This window comes from Serpula lacrymans (genome assembly GCF_000218685.1).
Source record: "Serpula lacrymans var. lacrymans S7.9 unplaced genomic scaffold SERLAscaffold_10, whole genome shotgun sequence".
In the NCBI taxonomy this organism is placed as follows: Eukaryota; Fungi; Basidiomycota; class Agaricomycetes; order Boletales; family Serpulaceae; genus Serpula; species Serpula lacrymans.
Genome location: NW_006763299.1, coordinates 92,711 through 108,606, shown reverse-complemented (window position 1 = coordinate 108,606; position 15,896 = coordinate 92,711). Strand labels below are relative to the sequence as shown.

Here is a 15,896-nt window from a genome sequence, read left to right as displayed (position 1 = left end):
GTGTCATATGAGAAGTGGCGACTGTGTCTGCATTCCAATCAATGTCAGCATCAAGTTGGAGAGGGCAATGAGGATCAGAGGGATGAATGGAACGAAGACTTGCATTTCCAGCTGATTCAGTGACCACAGTAGATGAATTGGCATTGTTGGGCGAAGATTTGGGCTGCTGAGAGGTATTCTGAGAGTTGCTGGAGCCTGCCTGAGCCTTATTGCCACGCTTGTAGCGATTCTTAGCACCCTCCACTGCCTGTTGGCGACTAGCAATGTATCTGTGGCATTTGTCTTGGGTATGACCAAGTAAACCACAGAAATCACACTGAACGCGAGTAGAGGTGGTGGATTGGTTGCAATGATGGCAGTTAGGATGGGTGCAGGTGCTATTGGCAGTGGTAGACGAAGAATGCAAGGCAGAATCGACTTCAACACGACGACAGCGATTGACCTCTTCAGCAAGGAAAGCATCCCTGAGCTGGGTCTTGTCCAAGGTGCCCAGAAGTAGTAGAGATGAAGTGAAGTGGGCATATTGATCAGGAAGCGCCCTAATCATGGCCATGCATGTCAATTCATCGTCCAATTCAGACAATGAGAAGCCAGTAGGACGAAGATTTTGAATCTGATGCATGCCTTTGTCAATTCTGTTCATGAGAGACTGCAGGGACTCGTCCTCCTTCTTTCTGATAGAGAAGAAGTCGTCATAGGCATTAAATCTCGTCCCAGGCTTCTTAGAGACGTGCACAATTGCCAGTTTCTCCCAGATCTTGACAGGATCATCAATGATGCCATCAAGATGGATGTGCTGCTCTTTGGTGACATTGAGGTATAATGCACCAGCAGCCTTTTCAGCTCTCAACTCCCATTTCTCTATTGCTTCAGCGTCAGTCCCAGGACACTTTTCAGCGCCAGAGACGAGCCTCCACAGTCCCTTGGTCATCAACCAAGCTTGCATTTCACCACTCCACTGGGGGTAGTTAGTGCCAGACAAGGGATGGAACTTGGTATCAGAGTCAGACATGATGGGTGTTGTATAAGACAATTGAGCAATGATAAATGATGTGTAGGAGACGGCTATAGGCGATGGAATAGTGGCAAAGACAATGGGCAACAGTAGGAGGCGAGCAGATAAGATGGTGAGGGGGTAGAGAGAGGATATGGAGAGGGTCAGAAAGCGCAAGGATAGGTCCAAATAGGGTCCAAAAAGCGTCCAAAAGCGATCCAGGAGGGTGCTAAGGCTTCCTAGTGCTGCTACAGGGTTACGCCTGTGTTCCCCTTTCAATTCCACACTGATATTAACAGAGAAATCGCCTCAAGACAGTGTTGGTTAATAGGGCTTGTATATGAGTCAACAAAGTGACTTAAGCTCCCCAAATACCGCAGACTGAGAGAGGCTCTAGGCAACAGCAAACTGAGGCAATGCAGGCGAGCTTCACAGTCTATAGGCTTGTTCTATCTGATAATGGACAGAGTAGAGAAGATTGGAGCTTTATGCACACACCAGATATGCCAAAAAGCGAAAAATAGGGCAAAAAGTCGAAATTGATGCAGAGACAGATAAGATGGATGGATTTCCACCAAATCAGAGGTATAGGGAACATTTTTATAGAGTAATAGATGGCCCAAATATCACAAGAAGTGAAGCACAGGATGTGGAGATATGCAATAGGGGTCCAATAGGGGTGAAAGTGCCAAAAATGCGAACTTCACAGAGGATGATGGAGTGGATGGATTGCCCCCAAATTGAGGGTGTAAAGTGCAATAGTATAGGGTAGTAGATGGTTCAAATAGGGCCAAGATCCGAGCACAGGATGTGGAGATATGGAATAGGGGGCCAAAAGGTGATCAAATGATGATGAAGGCTCACAGAAAGATCCAGCTCAAATCCAACCGCTCTGACAGGTCTTCTAGGGTTATTTAGGCCGTGGAAGACGATGGTAGAAGTTACAGGACGATCAGATAAGGATTGGGCGAGATATGGTGCAGATAAGACCAAAAAAGCGTCCAAAATGGGGGTAATTTGCAACAAGGAGTTGTTGTTGGAGATCAAGATGAGATCAGAGTAATCTGAGGTGATGGATGAGATAATAAGAGTCCCAGAAGACGATGGTTACGATGGATAAGCAGTAGGACGCTTGGATGGTGAGATATGAGGTCAGGATGGCTAGAGCACAGGGCTCATAACCTATTAAGAACAAAGCTTGAAGGAAGTGTCTAGCCACTTGCTGAGAGCAATCAGGGACTGGAACTAGAGTCCAATGTAAGTAACTAGAGAATAGGAAGCATTGGACTCTGCAGTACTGTCCGAAGTTTTGTAAACAAAGGTAAACAAAGCAGTCACAAAGGCGAAATAATAGAAAACACAATCAACAGTGAATGATAGAAGAATAGATAGAGAAAGGAATGAAAATATATAGGTAGCACAAAGGTGCAGAATCACCAAAACTAACACGTACTGGAATGAAGAACTGCAAACCAGTATGGACACCAATGGCCCATGGATCAAAACTCCTTGCAAATGCTCCAGGGGAAGATATTGTGCAACACAAGATGCATATTGAAGGGCGTCAAGTGTCATACCTCTCAATTGTAGGCTCCCTCATGTATGCCATGCTCGGAACCCGCCCAGACATTGCCTACGTTGTTGGAATACTAAGCAGGCATAGCTCAGCTCCAAGGAGCCATCACTGGGAAGCTGCAAAATGTGTCCTCCGATATCTGAAAGCAACCAGGGACATGGAACTACAATATGATGGCACAGATGTCTCCATGGACATGGATTTCTATGGATATTCGGATGCAGATTGGTCTGGAGACCCAGACACGTCTCGTGTTGGCATATCCTGTTTATGATACACTCACATCCTATCATTTTATCCTTTTATTTCTTCATTTCCATACACCATTCTTTCATCTCTACTTGACCGCTTTTCCACTACATTACATAAGCTCAAAACTTTCCCACACTTATTCCAAAAACTCGTAGCACTCTGCCTTACACAAACCTCAGTCTCTTGATTATAAGACTGAGGTATGTCTGGTTATTTTACAGTTTACTTTATATCATCATACTCACTTTACACTATTAGAAATACTCTCTTTTAGGTATATTATCCTTCAATATGAGTCTCTTGATTATAAGACTGAGAAATACTCTCTTTTAGTCTTCTCATAGCCTAACAGGTTATGAGCCCTGCCAGCTCACTTGATATGTCTTCTACAGCTTCGACATTCTCTGTACCCAAACTGGCCAAGGATGGCTCCAATTGGGTTACATACAAGTCTCGTGTAGCTGTGGCTGTTGGTGCCCGAGGTCTAACCAGACACCTGTCTGGAACTGCACGAAAGCCAGATCCTCTTGAATATACTAGGGATTCTAATGGCATAGCTACAAAAACCGACGGCACTACCCTTAAAGAAGAAGACATAGAAACCTATGAAACCAAGCTTGATGAATACACTCAGAAAGAATGTCTCGTCATCCAGCAATTATTTTCTACTGTTCACGACGAAACTCTCATCCAAATCCAGGACAAGAGTTCGGCAGCTACAATATGGCTTACCATTTGCCACATGCATGAAGGCAAAACGGAGATGATGCAGATTGACATCAGGCGCCGCTTACAAAATATGAAATGCACTGAATCTACAAATGTCCGAAGTCATATAGGAGACATGCTAAAGCTCCGAGAGCAATTAGCAGGCATGGGAGCAACAGTCGAAGAGAAGGACTTCTCTGCTATGATGTTATCTTCCCTCCCAGATTCCTATCGTCCACTACTCTCATCAATCCTAGCCGCCGCTCGTATATCCAAAAATCAGCTTTCGGCAATGGATGTAATTGCTCATGTAACTGAAGAAGCAGACACACGAGCAATCTCTGCTCAAGCCAAGTCCGAAACAGCCATGATGGCCAAATCCGGTTGGAAGGATCGTAAGGCCGAAAGAAACAAACGGTACAAATGCACCAACCCTAAATGCCCCGTCAAAGTTGGTCACACTATCGAAAGGTGCTTTGCACCTGGCGGAGGCCGAGAAGGTCAAGGCCCTAAAAACAAGGCTAATCCAAGGGACAATCAAGTAAATCCTCCTCAGACGGCACAGGGAACAAATACTGCAGCCACTGCAAATATAGCTGCAATTGCTCCCAAACATGAGAACGACGAGATATATGCCTTTGCTGTCAGTTCACAGGTTACAGCTTCGGCAAACAAAGCTGAAACTCACATAAGTGATCATGAAGCCATCATTGACTGTGGTGCGACAGACCACTTCTGTCCTGATCGCCACAGATTCCAATCATATACGCCAATCGATCCTATACCTATCAACGCAGCAAATGGCGATATCATGTACGCCCGTGGCAAGGGCAACGTCACTGTTAATCTACCAAATGGGAACAAGTGCTCTCGTGTCATATTAAAAGACACGCTACACTGCCCTACAATGGCCTCGACACTCATATCTGCTAGTCGCATGGACAAGGCAGGATACACTGTTCACATAGGCGGAGGCATATGCGAGATACGCTCGCCCCCACCTGGCTGCCGAACAATAGCTCAAATCCCAGAAACAAAGGGCCTGTATCACATATCCAACGTCAGTAAAAATTACAAAAGAGGAGCATACCTTGCCAGCACAGTCACCATTAACGATCTGCACCGGCGAATGGGCCATATAGCCCATAAATCACTCAAGCACCTCGTTGATTCAAATTTAGCTGAAGGAATTGTCCTGGATAGTTCCGAGGCCATATCTTTCTGTGAGACATGTGTACAAGCAAAGGCCATCAGGAAACCTTTCCCAAAAACTAGCCACACTCGAGCTAAACATTATGCGGAAAGAATCCATTCGGATCTCTGGGGTCCGGCTATTGTTCAAGACTTGAAAGGAAAACGATACATGTTAACTTTCACAGACGACTTTAGCCGAGAAACTCACGTGCGTTTACTTGCAAAGAAAGACGAGGTTCTACAGATGTATAATAACTTTGAAGCCTGGCTCGACACGCAAAAGGATCACAGTAAAATAAAGATCCTAAGGTCTGATCGCGGAGGCGAATACACAAGCCTCAATTTTGATGCGCACCTGCAAAAACAAGGCACTGTCAGGGAATTAACAACCCATGACTCACCCCAGCAGAACGGCGTGTCAGAACGCCTCAACCGCACACTCATTGAATGTGCTCGTGCAATGTTATTTGGTGCAAATATGCCTAAATCCCTGTGGAGCAAAGCTATTAGGCATGCCGTCTGGATCAAAAACCGAGCCCCTACCAAGGCACTACAAGGCAAAACACCGTACGAAATAGTCCACGGCCGCATACCGAATTTATCCAATATTCATGAATTTGGATGCACAGCATATGTCAAAACTATTGACGCAGGCAAACTAGACCCACACGTAAAGGCTGGTAAATGGATTGGATTTGATGATGAGTCAAAGGGGCACAGAATATACTGGCCAGAACGACGTACCGTAAGTGTTGAACGCGACATCATTTTTAATCCACAAGAACGTCTTACCCCATCCCAAACTGCCGAAAACGACGACGGCCGTATATTTGAAGAACCGATGGTCAACTCTACAAACGAACCGATCGAATCAGCAACTCACGAAAACGAAACTGTCGACGACTTACCAGTAGCCGTTCGCTCATACTCGCCTCTAAACAACCTCCAGCCTCATCCAATCCAACCAAACGCCATCCATCCCAATCCTGTCGCCCAGCCGCCTCCAAACGACCTTCAGCCTCCTCCTCCAGCTGTAATGAACCTCCCAGAACCTCTTGAAGTTGGACCAGGTCTTGCTGAGCGGCCTAAACGAGGAGAACCGAAGCCAGCAGGCTTCTATAAGGCCTTGCATGAGGGCCGCTTCACAGCCGCATCTGCATTCAACGAGTCAGCTGACTTGAGCGGCAAAAACGGCGAAAACAACGAAAACAACGAAAGCGCTTACCTAGGCGCTTGGAGCGCAGCCACGACTGCAAACAATCGAACCGCTAGCGACAATCCAACCATAACTGAGGCACTAAACGGACCTAACAAGAAAAACTGGTTAGATGCCATAGATGAAGAATTGAAGCAAATAGAGAACTTGCGCACCTGGGACCTGGTCAAACCCCCGCCGCATGCCAATATAATACGCTGCCACTATGTCCCTCGAATCAAACGAGGACCAAACAACGAAATCCTAAAATTCAAGATTCGTTTAGTAGCGAATGGCAGCACCCAGATATATGGAATAGACTACAATGAGACTTATTCAGCCGTGTCTCGTATGACCACCAACCGCCTGGTTCTCGCACATGCAGCAGCAAATGACTGGGAAACTCACCAGTTAGATATAAAGAGCGCATACCTAAATGCAACTCTTGACGAAGACATATACATGCATCCTCCACCAAACTACTTGAAACCCGAACAACAAGGGCTTGTATGCAAGCTAAACAAGGGTCTCTATGGTCTCAAACAGTCGGGAAAACAATGGTATACGAAGCTTACTGAGACTTTTACCACTCTCGGATTCTCAAAATCTCAACATGACCATGCTCTCTTCATCAAGTATTGTGGCACCGACAGCCTAGTAGTTGCAGTGTGTAAGGACCGTTTTATTATTTTCCTATCTTCGTTATGTCTTGGTTCTCAAACGCTTTTCCCGTTACACCTCTGGCTCTAGGGCTAGAGGTATCCTTTGCCATCTTACTTCTCATAGCCCTCACAGGCTTTCTTAACCATCGCTACCACTTTATATCACAGATCAGAGACTGGACATCGCTTCCAGCTAGCCAGCACACTGGGTAGGGACTGGTAGTAGGCATCTCGCCAACCAGCTCCAAGCCCCAGTAAAGCCTGGTAATACTAATAACGCCTTATCTAGAATCGTACCTCATTATGAGGATACGGTTCCTGACCACACGTGACAATCTTCTATTATTAGTACAAATCTCTCACCTGCTGATTAATCAAGTCAGAAGTCGTACGATAGTTACCTCCCCTTTTTCTTATTGGTTGATTAATCCCTCAGACCACTTTTTGTATATTCTCTTTTCGGTCTGAGGCACGGACAGTTCCCTATATAAAGCCGTACCTATTCATGTATAGCTCCTTAGCTTTCTATTACTGAATTTACCCGCTTTACTCCTCAACAAGAACCTTTGAAGCTTACCTCTTAAAAAGTCCTCGACTCGCTGTATTCATTAGCGTCTGTTGACCTCAAGCTCATCGAACCCTTACTCCCTGCAAGTGCAGAAGGAGATAGGTTTAGTTCTTGTTATAGTTTATCGTTGCCTCACAAAATAGAAAGCTCACTCTACAATCCGTTCACAGCGCACCATCTCGCTTGAACCCATTATAGCCCTAATCTACCTTTTCCTTCATCCCTCGGACGTGTTGTCATTCACCGTCCTCCTACCCATCCAAAACAACCACTTGCCTTCTAGCTAAGCTAGCTAGTTGTCCTCTCCAACATTCCTACCCACCTCGAAGTAATACTCTTACTTGTTCTAGCTCAAGTCCTCACCCTAGCTGTCGTCTTTGATCACTTCTACAATCGTCAAACTGTCGAACATCAGAGAGAGCCTAGTAACGGACGAAGAACGACGTTCACTCGAGGAATTCCACCGCGCCCTCAACAACCGAGACCTCCACGTTGCAGTACCTGTCAACGTTGCCACGAACCCCCAGCCTGCCCACAGCGACACAGAAACTGAGTACTACGAAGACTCATCAGCCGCCTCTTCCCCCGTTTCTGAACTAGAAGAACTAGTTCTAGCCGTCGACGATTTAGCATTCGAAATCTCCCAACTCCGTCAATACGTCGCGCTTACTTGAGTACGCATCGGCAGCTGCTCAAACCTGCTTTTGGGAATCCGATCAAGCGTCCAGAGAATTGTACAGGTTCAATTCGATACACCTAGAGCACCTATCGATCGAAGTCTACGAACAAAGAATTCTAGAACCCCCTCGTCGGAACGACAGTGAAGAAAGACGAGCCCTCAGACGACGAGCGGCAGAACATAAAACAGCTCTTCTCATACTATCCGACGGAATCTCCCCACGCATCTATCACCTCCCGAACTACGTCGAAACTCCCCAACTTGGGTTCTCACCAGAACAAGACGGGAGAGAAATCCACTACCTACTTCCCTGCGGAATCATCATCCACCGACGACCCTACTCCGCACCCTACCTAGAATTCCTTACGCCCTATCTCGAACCATCCAAAATTGACGTATACGTTACAGCGTCATTTAACCCTACCCCTCTTGAACTTCTTTTTACAAGAATTGGAATTTACGAAACCGATCTCATCAAATTCTATCGGGAAATACCATTCTTCTTCGACGTCCCCCTCACTCCCGAACAGAACGACGCCTTCAACACACGAGATTATCTTAAAACAGGAGTCCACGTATTAGTTGTCACCCCTTTCTGCCGCGACGCAATACGAAGGATAGTAGCCTGCATATCGCAATTTCGCAGATTAGTGTTTAAGATTGGACACGAGATCCTCGAAGGAAGGAATTGGGAAAGAGAACAAAGACAGATCAGGAACGTCTGTCGATTGTTCAGAGAATACCAAAACTACGGAAAAGAAGTTTTTGATTTAGTCATCCGCCACCCCACAGATCGTTTCATCGTTACCGAGATCAACACCGAGTTCTGGGGAGTATTTATTCGAGAAAACAACAGAGTCTACTCGCAGTACAAACCAGAGTACCATCTGACCCACGGAAATTTCTCTTATATTCCTCCCGTCTCCTCGTTAATCCAAGGAAACATTCTTATAGAAAGAACCCCCTCACCAGACGAAACAACCTCGAACTTGGACAGTAATTCTACCACTAGCTCACAGGTAGAAAGAGATTTGGAAGAAGAAGAAAATATTTTTGGATTTACTTCTAACGATTGGAGTGACGAGTTTGATTACGATTCGAACTAAATAAAACTCGTTTCAATCCTTCAAAGTGTTTTCCGAATATCGAAACCCAAGACCGTCCATAGAACCAGAGACTCCACCCAGACAAACCCTACCGCTACCGCCTACACGCCCACCTCCACCTCCAATTCCTCCAAAACCCTCATCCATGTCTAACCCCACGCAGTTACACGGCAAAGTAACACTCGCAGCAGAACCCTTCGAATTCAAAGGAGAAAAGGAACGATTCATAGCATGGCGCCAAGCACTACAGTTATACTTAACCGCCTACGCATCCTACTTTCCAGACGAGAAGACGAAGCTCATCTACCTCCTGTCCAAAATCAGCGACCAAGGAACATCGACAGTAAAAGCTTGGAAAGAGAACGTGCTTACCAAAGCTCTCGACGCAACTACCCCCGTATGGCCGACTCTCTCGACCGTCCTAACCGATCTAGCCCAAGTATTCGGGAATCCAAACGAAAGATCACAGGCGGTAAACGAGATCGAGACATACAAACAGGAGAACAAGCATTGCGATGAATTCTTTAGCCATTTCACAACGCTCATGGACAAGGCCGGATATGACGCTACCACTCACTTTGACGTGATCAATCGTATTCTCAAAAAGAATCTTCACTCTCGAATCTGTGATTTCGTCATCATCCAGAGAGACCTACCGAAAACATTTGCTGAGTGGAAGACGCAAGCCTACGCATGGGAGGCACGGAGAGAAGAGTTTCAGCTAGACGAAAGACGAAAGAGAGAAGTCACGCAGCCGTCGCGACCTATCTATAAACAACAGACGTATACGCACCAGCATGTGCAACAGCCGCAGCCACAGCAGATGGCGAGACCCCAGACGAATCAGTATGCAAGAAGGTTCGAGGATCAACCTCAGAGAGGTGTATTCCCCGGACAAGGCGTACCCATGGATACAGACCGACAGAGTCGGTTCAGATTATGTTACGGATGTGGCCAGCCGGGTCATATCGCAAGGAACTGCCCTCTGAAGAAAGTTGCAGCTAGAGAAGCAACCACAACCCAGGAGGAGACGAAGACGAAGGATTTTCTCGAAGGTCAGGAGTAAGCACGGACTCTCTGACCAGTAAGCACGGTTCGGAAAATGTATTTGTAACTGATAAATCGAAACATGTTTCCCAAAACCTACGTGCCGAGAAATACGCTAAGCCACATTCAGCGGAATGGTTGGCTCGACGAATTAAAGACCAGAAAGAAGAAAGAGCCAAAGCATTGGTTCGGAACTGGGCCTCACCCCAGTGTTACCCACACATCACGACGGATACAATCAATTTACTCAAGCAACACAATGAAGAGTATATCGTAGAGCAGTTGAATGTGATCAAAGATTTCTCATCCCTCCCCCCATCTCATCAACGCAAACTCTCGCTACAATGCCAATTATCCACTATTGACGATCACCAGACGCATGTCATACCAGTTTTGATAGATTCAGGATGCACAGATTCTATCATTGACGAAGCCTTTGTTCGGCAACACAACATTTCCACAAAACCACTGCCAACTCGTGTCATTGTCTCAAACGCTGATGGAACCAAGAATCGCACTGGACCTTTGACGGAATATGTGACACTTCGCCTAACTGTGGCAGGTCGCACGGAATTAATGGACTTCCTGGTCACTGGACAGAGAGAGGCCAGAATTTTATTAGGACACGACTGGCTACGACGCACGAATCCCAACATCAACTGGCAAACCAACACCATCACGTACCCTTCCGATGATACGGAGTATCACCCTGAAGACGGAGATAGAGTCATCGCTGTAGACTTACAGAGCAGGATTGACAAAATTTCCGTCGAAAGCAACGTATCTCAAACCAAAAGCCAACAGATTGCGGAAGAATCAGAACGAGCAAAGTCAACACTCACGTTCAGAGACGTCGTCCCCCCGTTTTATCATCATTTTGAGCCAGTATTCACAAAAGCGTCATTTGACAAACTACCCCCACGACGAGTCTGGGACCACGCAATTGAACTCCTACCAGAAGCCAAAGGTCTAGACTGTAAAACGTATCCACTTAACCGTGACGAACAGATTCATCTTGACGAATTCTTGAAAGAGAACCTAGAGACAGGGAGGATTAGAGTGTCAAAATCCCCTTACGCATCCCCGTTCTTCTTTATCAAGAAAAAAGACGGATCTCTCAGACCAGTACAAGACTATCGGAAACTCAACGCCCTTACGATCAAAAACCGATATACGTTACCCCTCATTTCAGAACTGATAAACCGACTTAAAGGAGCTAGATTCTTCACCAAGCTAGATGTCCGTTGGGGATATAATAATGTTCGAATCAAAGAAGGAGATGAGCATAAGGCCGCCTTCAGAACTAACAGAGGACTGTTCGAACCTCTGGTTATGTTCTTCGGACTCACGAACTCCCCAGCCACCTTTCAGACAATGATGGACCGACTCCTCCGAGACCTAATCAACGAAGGATCAGTTATCGTATACCTCGACGACATCATGATATTCACCGACTCATTAGAGGAACACAGGAAGATCGTATCAAAAGTTCTTCAGATACTCGCAGACAATCAATTATATCTCAAGCCAGAGAAATGCGAGTTTGAGAAGAAAGAAGTCGAATATCTGGGAATGATCATCTCCCATGATACGATTCGTATGGACCCGCTAAAAGTACAGGCAGTTGCAGAATGGCCGATACCACGAACCAAGAAGGAGTTACAGTCGTTCCTAGGGTTTTCGAACTTTTACAGACGATTCATCAGGGACTATGGAAAGATTGCCAAACCACTGACGATCCTCACCGGAAAGGTAGATTGGGAGTGGGCTGAAGACCAACAACGAGCGTTCGACGTTCTCAAAAAGACAATCACCACTTCGCCCACACTCGCAATCCCTAACGACGAAGATCCATTCAAAGTTGAATGCGACGCCTCCAACTACGCCACAGGAGCGGTGTTATCCCAGCAGCAAGAAGGGAAATGGAGACCGGTCGCATTCCTATCAAAGTCGATGAACCCTGCAGAGAGAAATTACGCTATCTGGGATAAAGAGATGCTAGCGGTAATGCATGCATTGGAAGAATGGCGACACCTCCTCATGGGAGCTAAACACCAGTTCACCATATTCACCGACCATCAGAACCTCACCTACTTCAGAGATCCCCAGAAAGTAAACAGACGACAAGCTAGGTGGATGGACACACTAGCGAGATACGATTTCAAGTTAGAGCATGTGAAAGGCTCGGCGAACACGAAAGCGGACCTACTTAGTCGAAGAGTAGACCATCCGAGAGGCGAGAGAGACAACGAAGGACAGGTCCTTCTACCTCAGCTCGCGGAAGCAAATATTTATACTATGGAGGACGTGTTAGAAGAACACTACCTGGACGAACTGCTAGCTTCGCAGCACAAACTAGACGATTACGTAGTAAGGAAGTTGAAAGAAGATCCAGAGGTTTGGAAGAAACGAGACGGAATCGTCTGGATAGGAAATGAGAAAGAAGACGAGTTGACGTTAGGATCCTTCAAAAACAAAATCTACGTACCCCAAGACCCAAAGTTGAGGGCACGTATTATCGAAGAAGAACATGACACGAGCCTCAGCGGACACCCAGGAGAAAGAAAGACGCACGAAGGAGTAAACCGATCATTCTGGTGGCCTAGCCTCAGGAGAGATATCAGGAAATATGTCGCAGGATGCGAGATATGTCAGAGAACAAAGTCGCATCGTCAAAAACCGCATGCTCCCCTCCATCCAAATCCGATCCCTGACCGTCCTTGGCAGATAATCACGACGGATCTCATCGGAGCGTTACCAGAGTCAAACGGATACGACGCTATCCAGGTTTTTGTTGACAGATTCTCGAAAATGGCTCACTTCGTACCAACGCACGTTACTCTCGATTCGTTAGGCTACGCCAAACAACTACGAGATTCGGTCATACGACTACACGGCATCCCGGAAAAGATTATATCGGATAGAGGACCTCAATTCATGTCGAACTTCACCAAGGACTTCTATCAAACCCTTGGGATCGAACCCGGTCTGTCAACAGGTTACCATCCCCAAACTGACGGGCAGTCCGAACGAATCAATCAAGACCTGGAACATTACCTACGCACGTTCATTAATCACCGACAAGACGACTGGGCTGATTGGCTAGCCATTGCCGAGTTCACGTACAACAATCATCTTCACTCCGCGACCAATCAGACCCCCTTCTTTGTAAATTATGGTTCTCACCCTCGTAAAGGGACCGGTCAGAAGCCTTCAGGGCGCTCGCAAGCCGCCGAAGATTTCGCAACCTCTATGGCGAAACTACACGAACAAACTCGGCAATCATTATTACTCGCGAATCAAAACCTCAAAAAGTACTATGACCGGAAACGCACGGAAGCACGAGAATATCACAAAGGAGATAAGGTGTGGTTAGAGGGAACTCATATCTCCACCGATCGACCGATGAAGAAGTTAGATGACAAGCGATTTGGCCCATTTACGGTAAAGGCAAAGGTCGGCCCATCCGCTTATCTCCTTGACGTCCCTAGATCCTGGAAGGCGATCCATCCCGTATTCAACGAAATCCTCTTATCACCGTATCACACGCCGGAGTTCCCCAATCAACCTCGTACCTTGAAACCTCCGCCGATCCAAGTTGATGGCGCAGTCGAATACGAAGCCGAAGAAATCATCGCTTCTCGGCCCACTAAACTCAAAGGGGCTAAGCTCGATTACTTCGTCCATTGGAAGGGATACCCGATCACGGAGAGGACGTGGGAACCCGATCACCATTTAAAAAATTCCCCCTCGCTTATTGCCACCTTCCACCACAAACACCCTGCCGCCCCACGTGTCATCGCCTCCGCCGCTTTACGATTTCGTCCTTATGAAAATTTCACTACTACAACCAAAAAACCCCGCCTTTTCGACTGGATCACAAACCGCTTCACGGACTGCGGCGCTAAGATTCTTGGGACAAGAATATAAAAGGGGGGGGTAATGTAAGGACCGTTTTATTATTTTCCTATCTTCGTTATGTCTTGGTTCTCAAACGCTTTTCCCGTTACACCTCTGGCTCTAGGGCTAGAGGTATCCTTTGCCATCTTACTTCTCATAGCCCTCACAGGCTTTCTTAACCATCGCTACCACTTTATATCACAGATCAGAGACTGGACATCGCTTCCAGCTAGCCAGCACACTGGGTAGGGACTGGTAGTAGGCATCTCGCCAACCAGCTCCAAGCCCCAGTAAAGCCTGGTAATACTAATAACGCCTTATCTAGAATCGTACCTCATTATGAGGATACGGTTCCTGACCACGCGTGACAATCTTCTATTATTAGTACAAATCTCTCACCTGCTGATTAATCAAGTCAGAAGTCGTACGATAGTTACCTCCCCTTTTTCTTATTGGTTGATTAATCCCTCAGACCACTTTTTGTATATTCTCTTTTCGGTCTGAGGCACGGACAGTTCCCTATATAAAGCCGTACCTATTCATGTATAGCTCCTTAGCTTTCTATTACTGAATTTACCCGCTTTACTCCTCAACAAGAACCTTTGAAGCTTACCTCTTAAAAAGTCCTCGACTCGCTGTATTCATTAGCGTCTGTTGACCTCAAGCTCATCGAACCCTTACTCCCTGCAAGTGCAGAAGGAGATAGGTTTAGTTCTTGTTATAGTTTATCGTTGCCTCACACAGTGTCAGTTGACGACATGCTCATTGCAGGTAAAACTACAAAGGCTATCAGTGAATTCAAGGAAGGAATAAAGAGAGAATATGAGATCACCGACCTTGGCCAAGTCAACTGGCTACTTGGTATCCATATACAACGAGACCGCAAAACTCGCACTGTATCTCTAGGTCAACAGGCATACATAGAAACAATACTAAAAAGGTTCAACCTCGAAGACTGCAAACCTGTATCAACTCCGGTCGAGCCAGGTCTACTTTTTGACGACTCACAATCACCATCAGCCAAAGCCAAAGTCATCGAGATGCAAAACATACCTTATAGAGAAACAATAGGATCTCTCATGTACCTTGCTACTGGCACTCGACCGGATATCGCATTTGCAATATCTTCACTCTCTCGTTTCCTACAAAATCCTGGTCGAACACACTGGGAGGCAGCAAAACGAGTCCTACGATACCTGAAAGCCACCAAAGAGTTCTGATTGGTCATAGGCCAAACCGACGAAGGCTTGGTTGGATTTTCGGACGCAGACTTTGCCTCACATTCCCACAGACGTTCTATATCAGGATATGTTTTTAGGATCAATGGTGGAGCCGTCTCCTGGAATAGTAAGACACAGCCAATTGTAACACTATCGACCACAGAGGCCGAATATGTGGCTATCACACACGCAGCCAAAGAAGCCATCTGGCTCAAAAACATTTGGGCCGAAATCACAAACAAACCACTCACTAGACCAATTCCGCTTTATGGCGACAATCGTAGTGCAATTGAGCTCACCAAAAATAATATCTATCATTCTCGCACCAAACATGTCGATATTCGCTATCATTTCATAAGACAATCTGTCGAACAAAATTTGATTCAAATCCTATTTTGTCCCACAAATGAAATGCCTGCAGACGCACTCACAAAGCCACTGGCTCGACCCAAATTACAACACTTCAATAAATTAATGGGAGTTGATTTGGTTTGAGGGGGTGTGTTGGCATATCCTGTTTATGATACACTCACATCCTATCATTTTATCCTTTTATTTCTTCATTTCCATACACCATTCTTTCATCTCTACTTGACCGCTTTTCCACTACATTACATAAGCTCAAAACTTTCCCACACTTATTCCAAAAACTCGTAGCACTCTGCCTTACACAAACCTCAGTCTCTTGATTATAAGACTGAGGTATGTCTGGTTATTTTACAGTTTACTTTATATCATCATACTCACTTTACACTATTAGAAATACTCTCTTTTAGGTATATTATCCTTCAATAT

The 15,896-nt window shown here is 46.0% G+C and overlaps 1 protein-coding gene across 1 annotated transcript; it reads right to left on the bottom strand.

The window, feature by feature from the left end:
* Positions 1–507: 507 nt before the first annotated feature.
* On the bottom strand, positions 508–958 carry SERLADRAFT_394730 (uncharacterized protein; the record flags this gene model as incomplete). Its single annotated transcript, XM_007320559.1, has 1 exon — positions 508–958. A coding segment is annotated over one exon (198 nt), but the record flags the coding sequence as incomplete, so codon positions are not given.
* Between the last annotated feature and the right edge of the window lie 14,938 nt (positions 959–15,896).